General features: G+C 37.7%; 2 protein-coding genes across 2 annotated transcripts in view; one reads left to right on the top strand and one right to left on the bottom strand.

Moving 5' to 3' along the window:
• The first annotated feature begins 321 nt into the window (after positions 1–321).
• Positions 322–19,104, top strand: LOC148069687 (protein FAM13A-like). The gene is made up of 20 exons (XM_087802061.1): positions 322–537; positions 2,642–2,843; positions 3,167–3,376; positions 4,275–4,455; positions 7,003–7,168; positions 7,232–7,314; positions 9,739–9,930; positions 10,019–10,076; positions 10,632–10,687; positions 11,758–11,806; positions 13,509–13,701; positions 14,677–14,911; positions 15,028–15,160; positions 16,095–16,176; positions 16,238–16,449; positions 16,519–16,602; positions 16,858–16,962; positions 17,170–17,378; positions 17,452–17,553; positions 18,481–19,104. The coding sequence occupies exons 1-20, from the start codon at positions 508–510 to the stop codon at positions 18,605–18,607; spliced, it is 2,709 nt and encodes a 902-aa protein (XP_087658187.1). The 5' UTR covers positions 322–507; the 3' UTR covers positions 18,608–19,104.
• LOC148069686 (phytanoyl-CoA hydroxylase-interacting protein-like) overlaps positions 18,257–22,018 on the bottom strand; it is a 19,132-nt gene continuing 15,370 nt past the window's right edge. The window contains exon 5 of the mRNA XM_087802062.1: positions 18,257–21,629. Coding sequence (XP_087658188.1) covers positions 21,095–21,629 — 535 coding nt within the window. The 3' untranslated portion in view covers positions 18,257–21,094. The remainder of the gene's footprint in view (positions 21,630–22,018) is intronic.

Below are 22,018 nucleotides of genomic sequence, written 5' to 3'. Positions count from 1 at the left end.
CTTGCCAACTTATCTCAAACAACCCTTTGACTAGAAATACAACTCACTTAACAAGCCCAACTAAAAATTAAAAATACAATCCGTCATTTCAGTATTTAAAACAGATTAAAAATGAAATAAATGAGAAAAATCAATCAAATTAATCATCGGTCTTTAAAATATTTTAAACAGATACTAAATGTACACAGAACAAACAAATAAATACTGTCATCTTCACGTCAGCATCTTACTTTATTACGTTTTCCCCTGGCAACCAAAGCAGACGTCACCATAGTAACAGGCGTCACGTGGTCAAACACATTTCCCAGCGAGCTGATTTAACATCAGGAGGAGCTCCACGTCCATGCAGACACTTTAGGGTTTTTTTCATTTCACAACGACATCGGTTCACAAATGAATTTTTTTTGTCGTCGTCTAACGAATCTGAGGGAAGTTCGAGAGTTCTAGCCTCCACAGAGGCGGAAGTGGAACTAAGAATGGAAACTTGTTTCGTCCGATGAGCTGAGAATGGGAGCCAGCGCTTCTTTATCGATCTGTGTAAGTTTAACCGGGACTCGAGCACTATTTAACGACGATTTCTACCTCGAAATACATTATAAATTATTTAATTTGAATGAAATTAGTACAACAATATTCAATTCGACTATTGTCAATATTTTGTTCTGAATTTGTCGATTAAGTCGATGTATCTTGTTCTATGACCACAATATCCACACTTGTCATATATTGAGAATTATTGTTAATATTTATCTTAAATTCTTCCCTATTTAACCAGATGTTGTTTAGAAGGTTTATTTGTCACCTAGTGTTCAATTAAGACAAACATATACATATATATATATATACATAGACACCGCATCGACTGCTGTCGCCCACTAGTGGTGTGTATACAGGGCGGCCATCTTGGTACAGTGTCACTCGCTCCTATAGTGCATTTTTTTCACGTGATTTGTTTTTCAAACCTCAGACCAGATAGAAAGACATTATTAGAAGGAATATTTTACTATATATATAAAAACGATTTTGAAGTGATCGATGAAACAAATATGAAAGGTATACTGAGGATAATGTCACAATATAAGATAATGGTTTAAAATGAAATATTCTATTGAGAAAATGTGATTAAATTATGATTAGGATCACTGCAATGTAATAAGAAGTGCAGCGTACAAATGACAGTTGATTGTTGATACTACCTCAGTAATAGATTTTTAAATAAAACCCTCTTGGAAATTATACTTTTGACTCTGATGCAACTTGATTTGGGACAATAGATTTACAAAAACAATTTATTACAAAAGAGCTAAAGATTCGTTTTAAAATTACACTAGATCACACAAATTCCCAGATTGCATGTCAAGGCTTTAACAATAATTATTTTCAGCCTTACAAAACTTACTAAACTAATACCCCTTAAAGATCCCATGAGATATCTTTTATATATTCCACTCATCAGAGCATCCATAGGCCCACAGAAGTCCGGCATCTTCTGACAGTTGCTCGTCTGCTGACAAAATTAGTAACGAAACTAGTCATTTTAAAATCCAAGCACCCTGTATCATAGCTACATGTAGGACAATTTGAACGGACCAAACCATTTGAAAATCGGTCCAGAATTCAGCGAATAATTGTATTTTAAGTTTGAGAAGTACCGCTTTCCCTGTAGTTGTTAATGCGACGGTGCCTATGATGACTCTGTACCAAGATGGCGGCGCATTTATACATTTCTATGAAGACAACTATTAAGTTGTTCCAGGAAAAGTTTGGGTTGGTCAGTTTAGAGCAGTGACGAGCAATTGAATTTCCTCACTTGAAATGTCCTCATTGCATTTTATGTACCATTTATTTATTTATTAACTGATATAAAGGCACATTTTCTACCATTTTTATTTGTAATATTCATTCATCATTTTTACTACGATTATTGATAGTAAACAAAGTTCGGGAACTCCATAAAGGCTAAATTTAGCAAATGAATGATATGATGCTGATTCAATTTTGTTTGTTTTAGCCAACTGGTTGTTGAGTTTAAAGTAGTGGATCCTAGATGCAACTAATGATGCTAACTTATATTGGGTAGTCAACAACACAACTAGTTAATGAAGTCACCAATTTTACCAAACAGTTAAGCTAACCTGATATAAGCTACAATCCTGCTTATGATATATGTTCTCTGTAATTATAAGTAATTATAAAAATACATACTTTAAAAGGTGAAGATGCTAGAATTGCCATTTTTTCAATATTTTGTTCAGCTTAAAAAAATCTGATGTAAAAGCAATTGTTTTCGAACTCGCTTATATCTTTGATCAAAAACCTGTTACCACCTTTACAACTTACTTAAAAAACATCAAATCTTGAGCTTTGACAATTTGATAAGGTTCTCCAACATCCGTCTGGTACATAAAGTCCTTCATGATGCTGCTGTCTTTGATCTATGTTCTTTATCTTGTCATCTTGTAATTTCATTTTATAGATACTTTGTTCTTGTTATTATTTTTATTTTTATTAATTATCGTCTGTATTGCTGTGTGCTAATTTGAAAAACTATTTCCCTCCTAAGGGATCATTAAAGTTCAATAAAGTTCTATCTATATAACACCAGTAACAACATTTTTCTCTCTTTGAATTTTTGATTTAGAACGACAAATCCTCAGTGAGAATCCTGCGTTCCACTGCTAAAGTCAGTCCAGAATCTGCTGGCACCATGCTGGCTTCGGAGCCCAAGGTGCTCCACACAAGTGTGTTTGGGGTCACCCTGGAGACCCTGAGAGACGATGGACAGATGGACGGTGGTCTCCCTCTGGTTTTACGAGACATGGTGGCGTTCCTGGATAAACACGGTAATGAAGAGTCTTCTTGGCTTCTCTCTCAGGTCATTTAAGCATTTTAAATGAAAACAAACAAACAAAAAAAAGTATAACCTAAAATAAAATGTATAATATCTAATTTAAGTATTTTAAACAAATAAAAGCATCTGAAAATTAAAATAGATTGATAATCGCTCATGTAAGTATTTATATTGATAAAAGAAAAAAGGAGAATTTAAAAATAGGATCTATAATCTCTCATTTATTACTTTAAACCGAGTAAAACAATGCAATAAAACTTGTAAAATGAGTCAATTTCATGCACATGTTTGGTCAATGTCACTGCTTCTTTTCAGGGCTGCATCACAGAGGCTTGTTCCGTCTCTGCGGCTCAGTGGTTCGCACCAGGCAGCTGAGACAACGCTGGGACCAGGGGGAGAGGGTGGACCTGGAGATAGAGGGAGATGTACCCACGGTTGCCTCCCTCCTTAAACTCTTCTTCCGGGAACTGCCGCGCCCACTGTTTCCTGAGCCTCAGCAGCAACAGTTGATCGACAGCTTGAGAAGTATTCATCTACTTACTCGTTCATCTGTTACTTATCGTCCTATGTTGTGATATATACTGATACTGTAGTAACAAGGATATATTTGTAGTATTTTTAGTACTTGATTCTGGTGTTGAAGAATTTACAGACCACATGACTCATGACGAAGTCGTAACTGCTTCATTTGTATTGAAACCAAAATATGTCCAAATATCAACTTTGAAAGCTGCTGGAGTCCACTGTATCCTCTCATCCTCAGTCATCGCCGGGATCTAGAGGGATTTTATTGTTCCTTTAGCGCTGGAGCACATAAAGACTGCTGCCATCTAAAGGCCCAGAACACTAAAATTAACAGAGCATTTTTATTTTTATTTATTATAAAAAAATAAAATATGATTTGAAAGCCAACAATTTTGTTCTAATTATTCGATACAGTGCTGTTGAATATTGTTTTTTTTTACATGTTTTCTCTTAAGCATATGCCGTGTTTTTAACTGTTAATACGTGTAAATAATTGTATCTTTATATCTCAGGATTAGAACTCAAAAGTCGATGTTGGCGTATCATACTTTTGCTGTCATATGTAAAGATATATAATATATCGATTTCAGCATTTCTGGTAGTTTTTATTAAGTCAGCTATACTAATTGCGTGTTCTACTTGTATTCAATAGTTGAAAGGCTGCTTTTTTTTCAGTGTGTTTAACTTTAATTTTTGTTGTGATCACCAACTATATATTTGACAACCTATTTTCAGTCTACTTTACACTCAACTCTTTTTTTCTCACTCTTTATTGAACAAGTGGAACGCTTCTCAGACCGAGGCCTGGTGACGGCATCGCCTCAGTGTTTTATTCTTGACAACAATAATGTGGCTTGAAATTTTTATTATTATTATTTTTATTATTGTTCGTTATTAGTGTCCTCAGATGTTGAGGAGCTGAACCGGACACTGAGGCAAACCTTCCGCCTCCTACGGGACGACGACATCAGCGTTCTATCTTACCTGGTCCACTTCCTGGCCAGAGTGGCGGCGCACAGTCAGTTCAACCACATGCCTCTGGAGAACCTGGCCACCGTCTTCGGGCCGTGCATCTTCCAGTAAGTGAGCTGCTTACATGCTTACACTGGCGCACGGATGTTGCCCACATGTTGTGTAAAAACACACTTTCCCGAGGTTCATTAGCAAACACATTCCTCTGCTCCAGGAATGTGTTTGATGACACATGTCCTGTTTACAGGAGTCGTCCATCACTGTAAACACGTGTGACCCCTGAGAGACGTTATCTGATGTGCTTTGTCGTTTTCTCTAAATGAAGCAAGATCTCTTCTCTTCTAAGTTGAATTATTTCATTTAAATTATGTTTTTGATTCAAATTAATTTAAAGGTTCACAATGATCCAGAATGATCCTCAGATTATTATTCATTTTAGCTGGCAAAACATTTGATAGATAGTTATGTACAGTACTTTTAAATTTGTATGTATTTTTTGAAATGTGTATTGCTTTTGTTTGTTTAAGTGCTGTGTGACCCTGGTCTAGAAAGGCGCATTTTAAATAACTAAATGATATAAAAATCAATTTCTTGATGAAATATTACCTTGATAAAATACAAAAAACAAAAAAGATCTAAATCTAGATAAAATAAAAATAATAATATGCAAAATACAAAAATATAATCTAGATAAAATACGAAATATAAATGTAAAACGTATATTTAGCTTTACTAGCAACTTAAAATGAATTGTAAAAGAGTTCATGATTAATCATTTTGTTATCTCAGGGTCAAAGTGACCCAAAGGCCTGAAGACAAATGTGTTTCTAGTATCCCTTGTGTTGTTTCTGCGTCAAGGTGATTGACTTCCCTGGCTTCCAGAAATACATATGCAGTTGTTCATCTTGATCCAAAGACAACACAAGGGATACAACAAACACATTTATTTTTTCACTTTTAGTTTCATTTTAAATAACACAAGGGTTAACATGTTTATTTCTGGCTCCCCGCAGTGTTCGAAATTGAAATTGTAAATCATAATCTCCGGCCCAGCACCAAATAGAATGATTCCTCTTTATTGGCCTCTGTGTTTTATCATTTAGGGTAATAAATGTAACTGCCTCTCTCTGTCTCGCTGACATCAGCTGAGTGTGTTGCTAGTTCGCCCATCCTCCCTGGGAACGCTGCAGATAAGAAGGTTTCATGTGTAACAGACACATGTTGGCGACACTCAGCTCACTGTTTCTCCGAACTTTCCTCTCGACAGCATGTCAGAGTCTCTCATGTCATCCATGTGACAAGCCAACCCGTCGATCCGCCGGCACATGTCTGACGTAAACACGCCGCTATTAATACTTTTTCACATTCTCTCCTGTGTCTGCGCCTCAATATTTAGCATCGAATGCGAAGTAAGAATTTGTGATGGATAGCGCTAGTGAGGGGAGAACGTGTGGTAAACAAGTGGCCACTGCTGGAGAAATGTGTAAAAATAGTCACTGTTGGACTTCATCTTATATATATATTTTTTTTTACAAATTCATTCTTACAACTTGATGTGATCGCTCAGGTCATTTCAGCAACTTTTCCTTTTTCAAAAGCCTTTTTTTATGAAAAGATACATTTTTGATTTCTTTAAAAATCATCTAAATATTTGTATTTTCACATACAAAAATATTTTCCAACCTTAGTAATAAACGTTTGTATTGTGACCCGTATCTCATAATAAAACATGGAATGTCTAAAATCACTTCTGTTGTCAGTACAATTTCAGAGTTATTGATGTAAGAACTGAAGTGTTATTATCAGGAAAACATGTTTCATCAAGCGTTGTTTTTAAATTTGTTTAAAGTGTTGAAGTGTGGTTGAATTATTTCTTGCATGACTGCATCTCAGTTTGGAATAAGAACCAATTTACATTATGGTTATATTTTTTAAATTTTGATTCACATCTATAATGCGTGACGGGCTGGTGAGTCCAATTGTAGTGTCCACTATATAACTACCCCAAAAAGCAAATGTAATCTGATCAAATTGTGTTGAAACTTGCATGCTTGAGACCTTGGCTCCTGCAACAGTTGGAGGGATGTCACCTGCCTTCTGTCGTGCCACTTTAAGAAACAGTGTCTTTGTAATAGCCTTCGGAACGGTCAAATTATTTATCTCATTTGAAACAATTCTACTTTTGGTACTTATTTTGTATTAAAAAAACATGTTGGGTGCTAATTGTATGTGGGATCTTCTAGAAAATGTTCTTGAGGAAACTGACTAATGGATATATCCATAGAAATATTTTAATATGTTTTGTCACATTTTCTTCAGGCTTAACTCCCATGTTCTTCCGCTTCCTCTGCGTTTGATGGAGTCTACTTCAAGAAACATCTTAAGACATTCTTATTTGTGCAAGCTTTTCTCTGATTTTCTGGGACTCCTGTGTTTGTCTTATGTGTCTTGACATTTTAACGTATATATTTTAACTGTGTATTGTTTTTATCTGTGGTCTAGAAAAAGGTGCTTTACAAATAACTTTACTTACTTACTTATTACTTACTTAAATGTTATATTGTTCTCACTGCTGTTTCTGTTGCTCTCCACTAGATGGCAGCATTCTATTTATTCTTGCAGCAACATTGTTGACTCGAGGTTTATGTGTTTAGTGTCCCAGCAGGACCTCGGATGCTTGAGGAGCAGAGTGTGTGTAACGGCATGTTGCTGCACCTGTTGAGGCATCACAAAACTCTCCTTCCATCTTCCCGCGCCTCCACCTCCTCCTCCTCCTCTTCACCTCCGCCTCCTTCTCTATTTGCACTTCCACATGTAAAGGTGAGCTTTATTTATTGTCGTTTTATTTTTATTTCAATATTTGTTTGTGTTCATCTGCCCTAGCTTCAACAGAGCAGCTGTGGACCTGAAGGAAGGTCAGACGTGTCAAGCTGCTCTGATCCAGCAGGACCCGAGATCATCCACAGGTACAAACATCCCTTTGTTCAACAACTAATGAACCAATGTAGACATACTCTGTTTGTCACATCTTGAAAGATGCAACCATTCTGAAATAGTCCTGCTGATTATGCAACAAGTAGATATACTTTTGTTTCCACAGGATTCTTTTATTTCAATTTTCACCTGTTTATGAACCACTCGATGTCAGCATTTCTTGATCAAAGATCATGAATCAGTCTGTAGTATATGAAGAAATGTAAAATATAAATGATTAACATGAGCTTTACGTTGTCTCTGTGACAAAAAAAGACATCAATTACACTTAACTTACTTCCTGAGTGACATGGTTTTAAATTCAAAATAGTTTAACGATTGATGTTGTTTAACAAATAAGGGAACAGGTGTTTAAAGCTCCATCTTTAAATTAAAAACAATTAAGACAATGATAGGTTAAGTTAACCTTTTTTTTAACAATTAAATCCACGACACAATTAAATCTCTTTAATCTAAATTTACAAACAGTGAAACAAATTTATAAACTCTTTTGTAAATGTGTTTTGTTAACTCTGAACAAAATAACAATATTCTGTATACAAACTCTGAAAATAATTTACTATTTCCTGACACAAATAAACCACTTTCTGAAACTAATTTACAGAATTCTGAAACAAATTTACAAGTTCCTGAAAACAATTGCACTAACTCTGAAACAAATGTACAAATGATCTCAACAAATTTACAATTTTTCAACCAAATGTACAATTTCTTCTAATTTTGGTTTCAGACATTTTTTATTTGGTTTCAGAGCTAAACATGAGTTATGTGTTGTTTTGCACTTCTAGGCCACTGTAGATTATATTTTAAATGGGATAAAAAAACAAACAACAAAAATATTACAAAATCGACCACAATATTTGTGCTTTATTTGTAAGTTTATTTGTAATCGATAAAAAAAAATGTTACAGGGAGACCTTGACCAGAGTTGAATAGATTCAGCTCAAACAAGAGATGTGTTTCAAACACACATGATGAACCATCTTCTCTTCTTAGCTGGAGAATCATCAGAAGATTGTTTTTAGCTCATGACAGTAACTCTGTTGATCGTGTTGTTTCCAAGCTTTCAAAAGTCAAACAAACATCAACAGGCTTCATCTCTCAGCCGCCCACTCGCATCTGTCCACCAGTAGCTGCTGCGTCATCACGACTCTGGTTCTGATCCAATAAAACTCCAGTCGGAAGCAGCAAACTGCTCTTTTCTCTGTTGGACATGATGACATCACGATTTGACCCCTCAAACCTTATTTTGAACCTTACAGAGATACTGACGTCTTTATAGGTCACCATAGCAACATGACTCTACTCATATATATATATATATACCGTTATATATATATATATATATATATATATATATATATATATATATATATATATACAGTATATAGTTTTCTATCTAGAGTTTTAGAACACGTTGGCAATATTTCAACCAAACATTCCTGAATCTTAACATTCCTGATTTAAATGACACTAACTGCTCGGATGGAAACGACACACATGTGTTCGTCTTAACTCACACACACTGTCCTACTTTTTGACTTCAATGCTGCAGCTTCCGCTGACTCACTCACTGCTGTGTGTGTGTCTCATATGATGTGAGAGGCTTTATGCCTGCAGGCCTTGTGTTACTCACTCAAGTTTGTGTGTTTTTTTGCCTCCGTCCTGACCGGCAACAAACTTGCTGCGTTTCTTTTCTGTGTTTGTGTGTGTGAATGTTTTTGTGCATGCAATGTGTGTGTTTTTGTGCGTGTATGCTTGTGTAAATCTCACATTTTAATTTTCGCAAAATTGTAACAAGCATGCGCACAAATGCACACAGTCTCACAAATACACAGCAACACATATACTGGATTAGCCAGACACACAAACGGATGGACACACACAGACACACATGGACACAAAGACACACACACAAAGACACAGTTACACACAAGGACAGACACAGAAACACAGTAACACATATACTGGATTAGCCAGACACACAAACGGATAGACACACACAGACACACATGGACACAAAGACACACACACAAAGACACAGTTACACACAAGGACAGACACACAAACACAGTAACACATATACTGGATTAGGGAGACACACAATTGGACAGACACACACAGACACACATGGACACAAAGACACACACACAAAGACACAGTTACACACAAGGACAGACACACAAACACAGTAACACATCGACACACACTAAAAGACAGAGACAAAAACATGCTCAGGAAGACGGACGAGCAGATAATAATAAATAAAATAAAAAAAAGACAATATATATATATATATAGATGGATAGAAAAATGGCCACACACATTTCTCAGTCGTTTGTGTTTTCGTTCTGAAGGACAGTGAAAAATGTTTGTTGTCATATCTCGTTTCACAGTGAGGACACTGAGCAGGGTCATGAGATCGTCGGTGACGTCAGAGCTGGCATTCATCGGCTGCTCCCAGAGCAGCCAGGAGAAATAAAAGAGGCAGACCACGTGCAACCTACTGACCCGACACCAGCGCAGCATCTACAGACCGGTCCATCTCTGAGCTCCCGGGGGGCTCCGTCAGAGGACACCACACAGAGGTGAGCTGTCATGTTCAGACTATTATGAATGTATTATTATAATTATATTGAATTTTATAATTGAAACGATGAATATATTTATCAACAGAAGTGAAGAACGCATCCCAGGGGTCACTCTGGTAGAGAAGGAGGACCTTAAGGATGAGGTAGAAGATTGAATTAACACATCTTTTGTTATTATTATTATTTTTATTTGTTATCAAAAACAGTCTCTATGTCTTAATTGATGGTATTTTCACATTATTTCTCTCATTTCATTGTGTTTATCTTCCCTTTCACTGCTGGAAATTCAACTAATTTGCATTTGTTTAGGAAAAAATTCAATCAAACGGTCATCGCGAGGAGAGAAATAAATGAACTTTCCTCTCTGACCCATATCAAACCCATGGCCCCAGGAGCTCAATCCAGACCATTTTCAGGTCATTTTATGTGGCCCGCTGAACTATTTCATTATGTGTCTCATGAAGCATTTTAATGTTTGAAAAAGAAGTTGCAGTAAATCATTTCGTGGCATCAAAATTACATTTCAATGTAAAGACAATGAGCAGGAAATATCAGCAAGATAAGACAAGTAACAGAGTTATGGATAACAACAATATTAAAGCCACTTTTAAATAACAGTGAAACTCAGGTTGAAGGAAACAAAAGTACCAAAAGATTGAGCTGTAAAAGTCTTCAAATCACCTTGTTTGTTTCTCCAGGATGTTACAGACCGGAGAGAAACACCAGCGAGAAGTCTGACTGTGTGTCCAGGCAGGTGAGGAAACTTCTTGCACCATCATGAATATCATGGTCCTCGGCTGCCTCTGAATCACGTGTCAAACAGGTGGTGATTTTTATTTGGCCTGCAGGATGTTTTTTTTAATCAGAATCAGTGTAGATGATGATAGGGTGATAAAGATTTCGGTCTCTAAGATAAGGAACAGATATGATCTATGTCAACAATAAGAGTTATACTAATCAGGTAAATATAGGTTTTGTTTGACTTAAATTCAAATTGTTATGATTGAGTTTGACACATCGGCTTTAAGGAGATACTTTTTTGCTTCCGAATTGTTGCCTCGAATAAGATTCCTACTCAACCCCCCTTGATTCTTTTTGAGTCGCACTCATCTCTGTGCCCTGCGGTCCCTTCAGAAGTAGGTTATGGGAGCACGGTGGAGCCCACAGTCATGCGTTGATACGATTCCAGTCCAAATAGCACAAACTTGCCACAGTGTGGCTCGTGTGCAACAAACTGGTGTGACCCGTCTTTGTTTTTCTGTGACGCCACGAGTCAAAGTAACATATAAAAGTAAATCAGGGCTATCAGAATATTCAATGGCTTTGAATAGTTTATTAATTCATTTTATTTTATTTTTTTATTTAAGGCTTTTGTTATTATTGAATTAAATCATTTGTTTATTAAAAAGTTTAAAATTACTTTCCTATAATTGTAATTAAAAACATTTTAAAAATGCATATATATTTTAGTTTGTTATTCTAGTTTCAATAACTTGAAAATATTTTGTATATAAATTCACTTTTATTTTCATAGCTATAAAAATTCAATATAAGATGGTTGCACTAATACCACCAAAATATATTTAATGAATTTAAAAATCTACAAATTTCAAATGAATGAATTTCATTTGGAACGTTCACTTTAGAATGATTGGAATTAGAATATCAAAGTATGTGTAGAAAAAATAAATTGTATTTAAAAGATAATCAATCTTTAAATTTCCATTATTAAAAAACAAATTCAACCTTTCAATATAGAAATTATTTGATAAATATTGCAATATTGTGGAGTATAAATAAATTGTAGCTTGTTTGTATCTCTAGACTGATGCAGGACAGCCCACCAGGAGAAGAAGCACCAACGGAGTGTGAGGTTAGTAGATCTTGTAATGCTCATGAGTACATATGACAGAAGAGACAGGGTTTATCTTTATCGCTTGTGTGCTCTAAGGGTCAAGGTGACCCGAAGGCCAGAAAACAAATGTGTTTAAGGTATCCCTTGAGTTGTCTCTGACCCTGATGTAAGACAAGGGTTAAATAAGTGCATTTTCCATTTGTTAGAATACTAGATGATATCTTAACATGTTAACAATGAAGCCATCTTCGTCTTCCTTTGCTTTATTGGTTGTTGGGTCCATCAGAGTGGTTGACAAGACGCATAATAAAAAATAGTGAGATAAACAATCAACAATAATGACCGTCCTGATAGGGGTGTGTACTGGCAAAATATATTTAGCTATATATCGTGAGACTGTAGTATATATTTGTAGTATTGTCGAGTACTTTTGTGTTGCAGAATTAACAGACCACTTGACGAAGTTAAACATCATCTTTAAAAGCTGCTGGAGTCGACTGTATCCTCTCGTCTAACGTCACTTTCAGTTTATTGTTCCTCTTGCTGCATAGGACGTATTGACTGCTGCCGCCTCTAAATTGAAACACTTTTTTTTTTTTTATATTTGCATTTAATATTGTCAATAAAAAAATCAATACCAATCAATGCTCTTAAATATAGAAGCAGTATAGTGAAAAATACTGCACTATTGATGTGTCAGCCTGACAGATGAGGTCATCATCCACAGCATATTTTGTATGTCAAACCTTTGCATTAAGATGATGTCACACGATGTGGGCAGTTGCCTACGTGACTTTTTTTTTTGGGAAGAAAATATAGCCAAACATCCTTCATATGTTCCTGCGGAAGTGTGTGTGTGTGTGTCAGGACTGCAACAATGTCTGTTCCTCCTCCAGAAAAGGGGGAGGAAGAGGAGGATGATGATGATGATGTCGTGGCTCTCTGAACAGACACAATGATTGCAGAGTCAAGATTAGCCGCTCTGACGCAAATCCTTCCACCGTGAAGTCCTTCCAGACAAATGAGCAGTTATTTTAGCAGAGCGTATCTATGACAACCGTGCTACCTTGTGTGTGAGTGTCACAATGATGTGTGTTCTTAGCACCCTCCTCCTCCCCTCCTCTGCTGTGTGACGCACTTTTTTATCAATGAGAAGCCAGAGTGAGAGGGAAAAAAAAGGAAAGAAAGACTTGTCATGCATCAGGAGGTCGGACAGTGTTTTTGATCATCATATTTTGAAGGTTGACGCTCATGGCTCTCAGTCAAGGTCGGGTGACTCCAGGGGAGAACATCAAATACTCTCAGAGGGCTTGCTCGGACAACGTTGCCATGGAAACGCCTCATCATATAGAGTAGCTGGCCACTCCTCCTCCTCTTGCGCACTCTCACACCCCCACATGAACGAGTGGTATTCCCGCCGCACCCCTCCTCGCACGCACGATGAATAATCCATGTGTCGGCAGTTCAGCAGCACAAGTGCCGGGGATGCCGAGGAGAACAGCTCCGGCTTAAGGAACCTCTTTTTTTTGTTGCGCCTGAGATCTCGCCTCCAGAGGTTAGGAGTCGTAGTGACTCATCCATCGATGATGGGAGGAGACAAAATCATTGACCACTTCTAGGACCACGTGTTCCTCGTAGAGATGGACTTTGACGCGTGAAAAACCCTGAAGGACACTCCAGTGATTCCCACCCAGAGGCCATGTTCTGCTTCTGCTTCCAGAGTCCCTCGGTCAAGATGCAGGCGCTGGAGGCGGACTCGGAGTCGACTCTGTCGACACCCGACGATCCGCCGGTGCTGGACAAACCTACGATTCTTTACCAGCCTCTGAGCAAGGCAGCCAACCTGCAGCAGAGCCACAAGCCGCCACTCCACGTGTCGCCTGCACTGGAGCTGGTTGACTCATCGCTGCCGGGTGAGTGTTGAACTTCCACGACATGTTGAGCGTCTCTGTGCTGGGTGTGTCTGGAAGTTGTAGGTGATGATGATGATTATGATGCAGCACGACTCGAATCAATTAAGAATTACATTTCGTAAAAAAAACATTTAGCATGTGAGCGCAAATTATTTTTTGTGAAACATAGAAATGACAGAAGCATGTCTACAACAGATCGGTGCATCATATGCATAACGGTTTATAACAAATATATCCCACGTGCCAAAGTAATGGTCCCGGGGGCCAAATCTAGCCCAACAAATGTTATGTGGCCCGCCGGATCGTTTGCTCAAAATTAAAATAGATGATGTTCATGTTGGTATCGTGACTTCTAATGATGTCAGTGTTAAGATAGGAAACAAAGGTGATTGATATCAACAATTATAAAGACTTTGAAGGGAATGGATGTGAATTTGGTACTCCTGGTTACAGACAGTTGGTTAATGACACTGTAATGTATTGTCTCTTTTTTTTTTTTGTATTTTGTTCATCTTGTTTTATTGAATTCATATTTATTCATTATTTTTATTCCATACTGTCATCAATACAAAAAAAAACCTGTGTCGTGTTGCAAATAACACTTGCAATTACGGTGTTGAAATCATCTTTTCAAAATCTCTAACAGAAATTTTATGTGTCGAAAGTTTTACTTTATCGAAGTGTCAAATCAATACAAGTATGTAATTAAGTCATTTATATAAGGTTATCTCAAGACACTAAAAAGTTCAAATAACCCTTTATAAGAGAAATAAAATGTCCCAGATAATCTCAATGAGTGTCAGTGGCTAAGAAAAAACAGGCAGAAACCTCGAGCAGAACCAGACTTGGTGGAGACCGGAAGAGAAGATAGAACAGTGTAGAGAAAGGCTGTAAAAGATAGAGTAGTAGTTATTGATGTCAGTTGAAAAAAAATAAATTCAGGTCTTTAAAACTTTGTCATTTCCTTTGTTACAGACGACAGTCCGTCGCCTGATACGTCTTCATCCAGCCTGGTTATGAACACAGTTTCTCTCCTCGAGGGTCTTCCAGCCGAATCCCCGGACTCTTCCAGCAGCCCGCTACTCTCCAGTCTGACCACCAGCGACTGCCCCGTTCCCTCGCCCAGGTGTCCGAACCTCAGCCACAGTCTTCGCTACAACCTGGACCCTGACACCGCCCCGTCACCCCCCAGCTCACAACACATCCACATGTGAGTGACCCCCTGGATTCACCTTCACATGGTGACTTTAAAAATTAGTTAAAAATAGTAAACTCGAGTCATTTCATCTGATGTATTGCTGCGTTTGAACATGCTTTCTTCCCCAGGGCTCGCTGCAGTAGCCACACAGAGCCAGAGGAGGGCGCTCTGTCCATCTCTATTCTTAACAAACACATCCACACTCTGCGTAGGAAGATCAGGCGATTTGAAGAATGTTTTGAGCAAGAGAGGAACTACAAGGTGAGTTAGCACTTGATGTAAGAGTAGTTTACAAATTATAAGTAAGATTTTATCAACTCAAACATATTTAAAATGTACTAATGTCAGCATAAAAAATGGAATATTTTATATAAATATGCCTTTTTGAACTTTTTCAACCGCTTTAGCCTTCAACCTAAAGTGTGCGACTTCTCCTGCTACCGGTGTATTACAGAATAGAAAATATACATATTAAAAAGTGTATAATTATGAGTGAGTGTTAGGACCCCTCAAATTAAAAAAACAACGTTTTTTTAAATACTTGTATAACAAGATTCAATTATATAATTGCATTATATATTGTTTTATTGTGAGAATAAAGTTGTATAAAATAGATCATTACAATATTACAATCGTATGATTGAATTGAATTGAATTATTGACTTTTGTCTTGTCACCAAACATTGAAATTCGTGTGAAGCTAAACAAAATGAACACTCTTCATTTCAATGAATGCATTTTTTACAAGTTTAATATCATAATAAATTAATGTTTCTACAACTTTATTCTCGTACTAAATGTAAATGACTTTAAAATTGAATTAAAATAATAATAATAAAAACCTTGAATAGATTTAGATTTAATAGATTTAATCACAATAAAAATCAGCAACTTTTATTGCCCGTGTTGTAAATACAAGATTTTTGTGTGTGTGTTTGATAACAAACAGAATAAACAATAGAAAAACAGAACCAAGCACCAAATAAGTTAATATTATTTCTTTATTACCATTTTTGGTCATTTTATAAATGTATTAACATTTGCTAATTTAATTTACATTTAATTTATTATATTTATAATATATAAATAGTTGTTGAAAGTATGAAAAAAAAAGTTTATTCTTCAGTCACATCCATCAGATTTACATTGAGTTCTAGTACTAAAGGAAAAGAGAAAAACATTGTTTTTTCTTCAGCCCGCCTACAACGACAAAACAGCTCATCCAGAGGTGTCCAAGCTCATGAAGGAACTGATCAAAAGTCGAAAACAGCTGAAAGGTTTGTTACTGAAGCACTAGACTTTAAATATCGTGTGTACTGATATATTCTCGTGTCATAGAGCTGAAGCTGAAACAACCTGAGGGAGTGAGAGGAGCCACTAACGGTTGCAGGACCAACACTGACCACAGGGAGGTGCTACGAGCCGGATCTGAGCTGCAGCAACGCAACAACAACAGCAACAACAAACCAAACGTGGAGGAAACTTTCAACGTCGTCACTAACCGACTGATGGAGAGAAGACGAGACCTCGGGCTTCCTGACAGCGTCAAGGTTTGTTAACAGTTCTCTGTGATCCAAACGTTCAACATATATTTGATTGTATCACTTTATCGTTGACAGGAAATGTCTCACACGCAAATGACCATGGAGAAGACATGTCTGCAGAAGTGTCTGCTCTATTTTGAGAGTCTACACGGACGACCGGTAATCCTCCTTTAATTATTGAAATGTCTCTCACACACAAACACACACAAACACACACATCTAAACACACAAACACACAGACATAGGCATAATTGTGTAATTGTCTGAATATGTCGATTAACAGTGAAGATGGATGGAGGATGCACTTCCTGTTTTTTGTTTTTGATGTCCATGTCATTTATGAAGTAGTTGTATTTCATTTCCTGGTACAAAAACGGACCTTCTGAGGGTTTTTCTTATCCACCAAACTTTCAGAGCAGCCGCCTGGAGCGAACCCTGATGAAACCCTTCTATGATCGATACAGACTCCTCAAGCAGCTGCTGGTGTCGTATGTGACGACCACAGTGATCCCAACTATCGTGAGTCTTTCACCATCATTATCACCGTCATCTGTTCATCATCTAGGAAGGTCCTAGAAACTCTTATGAACCTCTTGGATAACCATGACCAGGATGAATGAGAACCTTCAAGGACTATTTAGTTTTCTAACTGCTCAGACTTTTGCTCTCTGTTGTCAGTATTCGAATAATAAAGTTAATCATTCAGTCATGATTTTATTCTCTCAGGAGGAGGAAGACTCCGATGAAGATCTCCCCAAACAAAGAAGCCCAAGACGACAGCAGTTGTGGCTGAAACCGTCCAGCTTCCTGTCCGATGAGTCACAGGAGAATCCTTCGTCAGAGGTCCCTGAGACGCCGCTGGTGTCTCCTCTGGAGGAGGGGAAGTGCGAGCAGCCTCAGATCGTCACCATGGCAACCCTGCATGAGGCCTCCAGGTAGAGTCGATCAAGGACTCCTGAGCTAATGTAGTGTGATGGTCGCCTCAACAATTACTAATTCTATTGACAGGGCAGAATTGTTGGACCACCTGAGGACGACACGCTTGGAAAAACGCCGCCTTCACAGAACACTCCGGGAGTTTGAAAATCTCTTCTACAGCCAGACTGGCAGGTACAGAACAACTCTTCAAACACACCAGTGATGAGTCGATAAGGCCTCGTGAAACAGCTGATGAGGTATCATGATACAGTGACTTTAGTTTGAAGAGTCACTAAATTGAACTCCAAATAGATCCAAATATTACGAATCAGAGAGTGACATCTAGTGATCTTTCTAAATGAAGACACTGTATCATGATACCTCATCAACTGTTTCTTGAGGCCTCATTAACTCTTCACTAATATACATTACACAAAAATATGATATATATTGTGATACTGTAGTAACAAGGATATATGTGTAGAATTGGACTCTGGTGTTTATTTACGGACCACACACACGGACACTCGTAACTGGTTTATTTGTTTTGAAACCAAAATGTGTCCAACATCAGCTTTAAAAGCTGCTGGAGTCCACTGTATCCTCTCGTCCTCAGTCGTCGCCAAGATCTCAAGAAAAGAGGAGGTTGTAATGTAGCGGCCGGAAGTTTAATTGCAGCATAAACATCTACATCTAAACACTGAGGATATTTGTATATAAATTATAAATACATTTAAAGAATCCCATTATTTTATTTGATACTCACTTTATTAAAATATATACCATAAAGGAAGTATAATACAAATATTATTTGAAAACCCCAAAAGAAAAAAAAAAAGTTTTTTATCTAGATATAAACTGAGCTAGTTTAGCATTGACCACAACACACCAAAGATTTGTTTTCTCTTTTAATAGTATTGGAACATTTTCAGGAGGTTTTTTTTTTCCTTTTTTTCAAACTACATATTGTGAAAAAAAGACAAAATACGATGACGGTAAATGGGTGACACGTTATTACACACACACAGAGAGCTGAGCTGTACAAGCGTCCTTTGTTTACACACATCATCGTCCGGTATAAGGCAACATGAGTGTCATTGTGTGTCCTTCACTGTCCAGGGTCTGTCAGAAGGAGGACCGCGGCCCGATGGCTGAGGAGTTCTGCCAGTACAAGAACCTCAAGGCGAAGCTCCGACTTCTGGAGGCGCTGCTGAGCAAACATCAAGACTCCACAGACCGCAGTTGAGTTTCTCACAGTGGGTTAAACAGTTCTTGGCTTGGTCGTGACGATGCACTTTACATGAGGAATCGTTGTGTGGGGCGACTGCATGATCAAGTCCCAAAAAAAAAGCACATTAAAACATGATGTAGCAAAAGTATGTTGTGTAGCTCTAAAACAGTCAGAAATATGGTGTTTGCCAAATACTGCTCCAGACATGGTGGTCAACCGGGTGGTCTGTAACCTTTGACCTTTGACAATCCTGGAGTCTTCGTGTGTGTTTTAGTGTCATATTGTGCTATGATAATGCCTTGACGTGTGACCATAACTTTCACCTCCGAGTGTATGAAGGTGAACATCAGCATCACGAGATGTAAATCTATATTTATTTGAATTGTGTTTCAGAATAAGAAGTCAATTCCCCTCAAATGCCATCGTTCAGAGCTTTCTTGTGCACTTTTGGTTTATATATTCTCTATATATTTATATATGAATGTATCAAAATAAATATTTTTACACATTTATTCTGTCTCACAGTTCTTCTTCCGCCCATGACGACATGAGCACTGCAGGATGCGGTTGCTATGGTAACGGTACCAACAGCTTGTGTAAAAGGTGTCATGCTTGTCTTGTAGGTTATCAGGAGTCGATCAAAATGAAACATTTCAGAGGGTTCGAATCCCACAGTGGTGCCATGTCTGATATTTGAAAACTTTGGTTTCACTCAGACGTGAACCAGTGGTGCAGTACTAGATCATACCACAGGGAGGCGGTAAAGACCCAGTCGAGTCACCGGGAAGCTTTTTTTTTTTCAAAATTGGATGACACGCATCTAATGATTTCTGAATCTATTTTTTTTATATTAGACAGCCTAACTCACTGTGACGTCACGGCCTGTTTAAAGGTCATTTTAAGTCTAAACTTCAAGAGAATACTATTGTTTTTTTTAGATTTTGAAATGATGTATTTTACAGGTTAGATATGTACATGCAGTCTTTTCGTCTCTGGTTCAAGAGAGTGCTACAGATGTTAGTGGAGGTGAGTTTAAAGAATTCAACTGACAACTGTGGGACCTTCATGTGTTGTGACTCAACCTAAACCACACATTAAGACAGTAGTGAGTCGAGCTGTCACCGCTCCTCATGTTTACGTGGCAACAACAGGTCAGGTCTTTTTTTTTCTTGAGTCTCAAAATGTTTAAAACAAGTTGTTGCACACAAGTCATGCATGTTGTACTGGACCACTGAGAAGAACAGACAGCGCCATCTGTCGGCAATTTAATAAACTTGGCCCTCATGCAGAAGATCAACACAAAAAAACAGGCACGTGCGCGCACATTTTAGGGCATTGATCGCGGAAACTATTATTTAAGAATGTGAAATAAACAGCTGGATACGTTCAACTTATTCAAAAAGAATATAGAATAAATTAATTAATAACAAGACGGAACAAAAATATGCAGAAATCAATGTCTTTCATGCAAACAGTTGCAGCTTCATCACCACTAGGGGTCTCTCTGTGCATGTTTTTGAAAAGGGTTTCAGCTACTTATAATTATGACTTTGCTTTTAACAGTCAGTCGAGCGCCCCCTGGCCTCCATTACATTTGGTTAGATTGGTTGTATTACGTGCGAAGAGGGAACTGCGACGTCAGTAGAGGGTTGCTATGTGAGTTGTTTTTGTGTGTTTGATCTACATGTTGTGTGAAAGAAAATGAAAGTATATTGGTGTCATCAGAATACTGAATGTTTGAATTTAAATATAAGAAAACAAATCATCACATTTTTTTTTTTATTGTTCATTTGTTTGAATGTATTAATTCAATTAAATGATTCGTAAATTGGAAGGTTATTAAGGTTGAATTTGCTATTTTTCAATATATATATATATATATTTTTTTATTGAAACATTTTAAAAATGAAAACATTTTTTAGAAATAGAATTTGGTATCCTAGTTCCAATAATTCAAAAATACGTTTTATTAATTATAATGTTGGTAACATTTTCATATTAAATTTAAAAAGCCACAAATTAAAGAATATTACATTTAAAAACTATATATTTAAAATATTGGAATTAGAATATCAAAACTATTTTTATTTTGAGAGTATTCCATTTTTGTATTCTATTATAAAACAAAAGAATACCTTAAACCATAAAATCTATTTAATGTGACAATAAAATAATTGAAAAATAATGACATTTCAAATGTTCAACTGTTCTGATGACACTGAAATACTTTGATAAAATAAACTTCTAATCTAATGAAGGTTCTGATGGATTAAGATTTCAAAAGTGTCTTTGATCTTCAGCTAAAGGTCTCTCTGGGGGAAAAGTTCAGTTAAACATTTAGGGAGATGAGATGAGTGTGCAGATGAGTCTGCTTTTTTTTCATTTTTTTTAGCCCTGACTCTTGTTAATGAGCAGAGGTTGTGTGGGACTTGGATGGGCTGCTTCATGCATGATCTTCTGGTTCATCTCCAGAGTGAAGTCAGTCTTTGTCTACACTTGCTCTCAGCGTCCCACGCTGATGTTGCAGGTCTTGCAGCTGGGATCTTTCTTGGCGTTCACCGTAGACAAGCTCATGAGCTGGTGGCCGCTGATCTCCGCCACCGTGCCCACCGTCAGCTCCACGGGCTCCGTGTAGATCACCTCCAGGATCACGTCCTGCGCATGGTGGAACTCCAGAGCTCCGTCCCTCTGCTTGCACGTGAGGAAACGGTTGTCGGTGATGTCGAGGGCGGGGAGCCTCTGCTTGCAGAAGTCGTCCCCCCCAGAGCCCTTTGGTGCCAGGACCAGGATGACATAGTGGTAGGCGGTGTACATGCAGTAGAAGTCTCCGAAGTACAGGTTCGTGTCCGGGTTGAAGAGTGTGTCGGCCTGGACCACGAAGCGTTGGCGACCGTACGGGGAGTCCTGAGGAGGTTTACCGGTGTTGAACTCTGTGTTGCAGCTGAAGAAGAGTCCCTCCAACTTCCCGCTGATGGGAGAACCGTGACTTCCACTGTTGTCCTTCACGGATGGAAGCATTCGGTTCTCCTGCTCCTCCCTGCAGGTAACATAACGGAGGATTGAACATGGTTGTTTTTGGCGCCATCCACTGGTAAAGGAGCTTAATTACATTGTCATGATTACAGAAGAGTAGTGATGTGTTGATGAGGCTTCATGAAACAGTTGATGAGGTGTCATAATACAGCACTTTATTTTAAAGGGCCACTAGATGTCAATCTGCTGTAAAACCTTTCTAACTTTTTCAAACTGAGAGTGCCATCTAGTGGCCTTTCAAAACAAAGACACTGTATCATGATACATCATCAGCTATTTCATGAAGCTTCATCAACCCATCACTAGCTCTTTGTGTCACTGTGACCCTGAGCAAGACACGCATCCTTTTCTATCAGCAGCATTCAATCTGCACATATTTTCACCAGATGAAAA

The sequence above is a fragment of the Callionymus lyra genome, chromosome 11, assembly GCF_982586985.1.
Source record: "Callionymus lyra chromosome 11, fCalLyr1.hap1.1, whole genome shotgun sequence".
Classification (NCBI taxonomy): domain Eukaryota; kingdom Metazoa; phylum Chordata; class Actinopteri; order Syngnathiformes; family Callionymidae; genus Callionymus; species Callionymus lyra.
The sequence above is the reverse complement of the archived record's forward strand: the minus strand, read 5'-3'. Positions and strand labels throughout refer to the sequence as shown.

Excerpts from the sequence above, each read along its gene's own strand:
- LOC148069687 (XM_087802061.1), top strand. The coding sequence starts at position 508 with ATGGGAGCCAGCGCTTCTTTATCGATCTGT. Across the intron at positions 16,177-16,237 it reads AAGTCGAAAACAGCTGAAAG|AGCTGAAGCTGAAACAACCT; the intron begins GTTTGTTACTGA and ends CTCGTGTCATAG. Across the intron at positions 16,450-16,518 it reads GGCTTCCTGACAGCGTCAAG|GAAATGTCTCACACGCAAAT; the intron begins GTTTGTTAACAG and ends TATCGTTGACAG.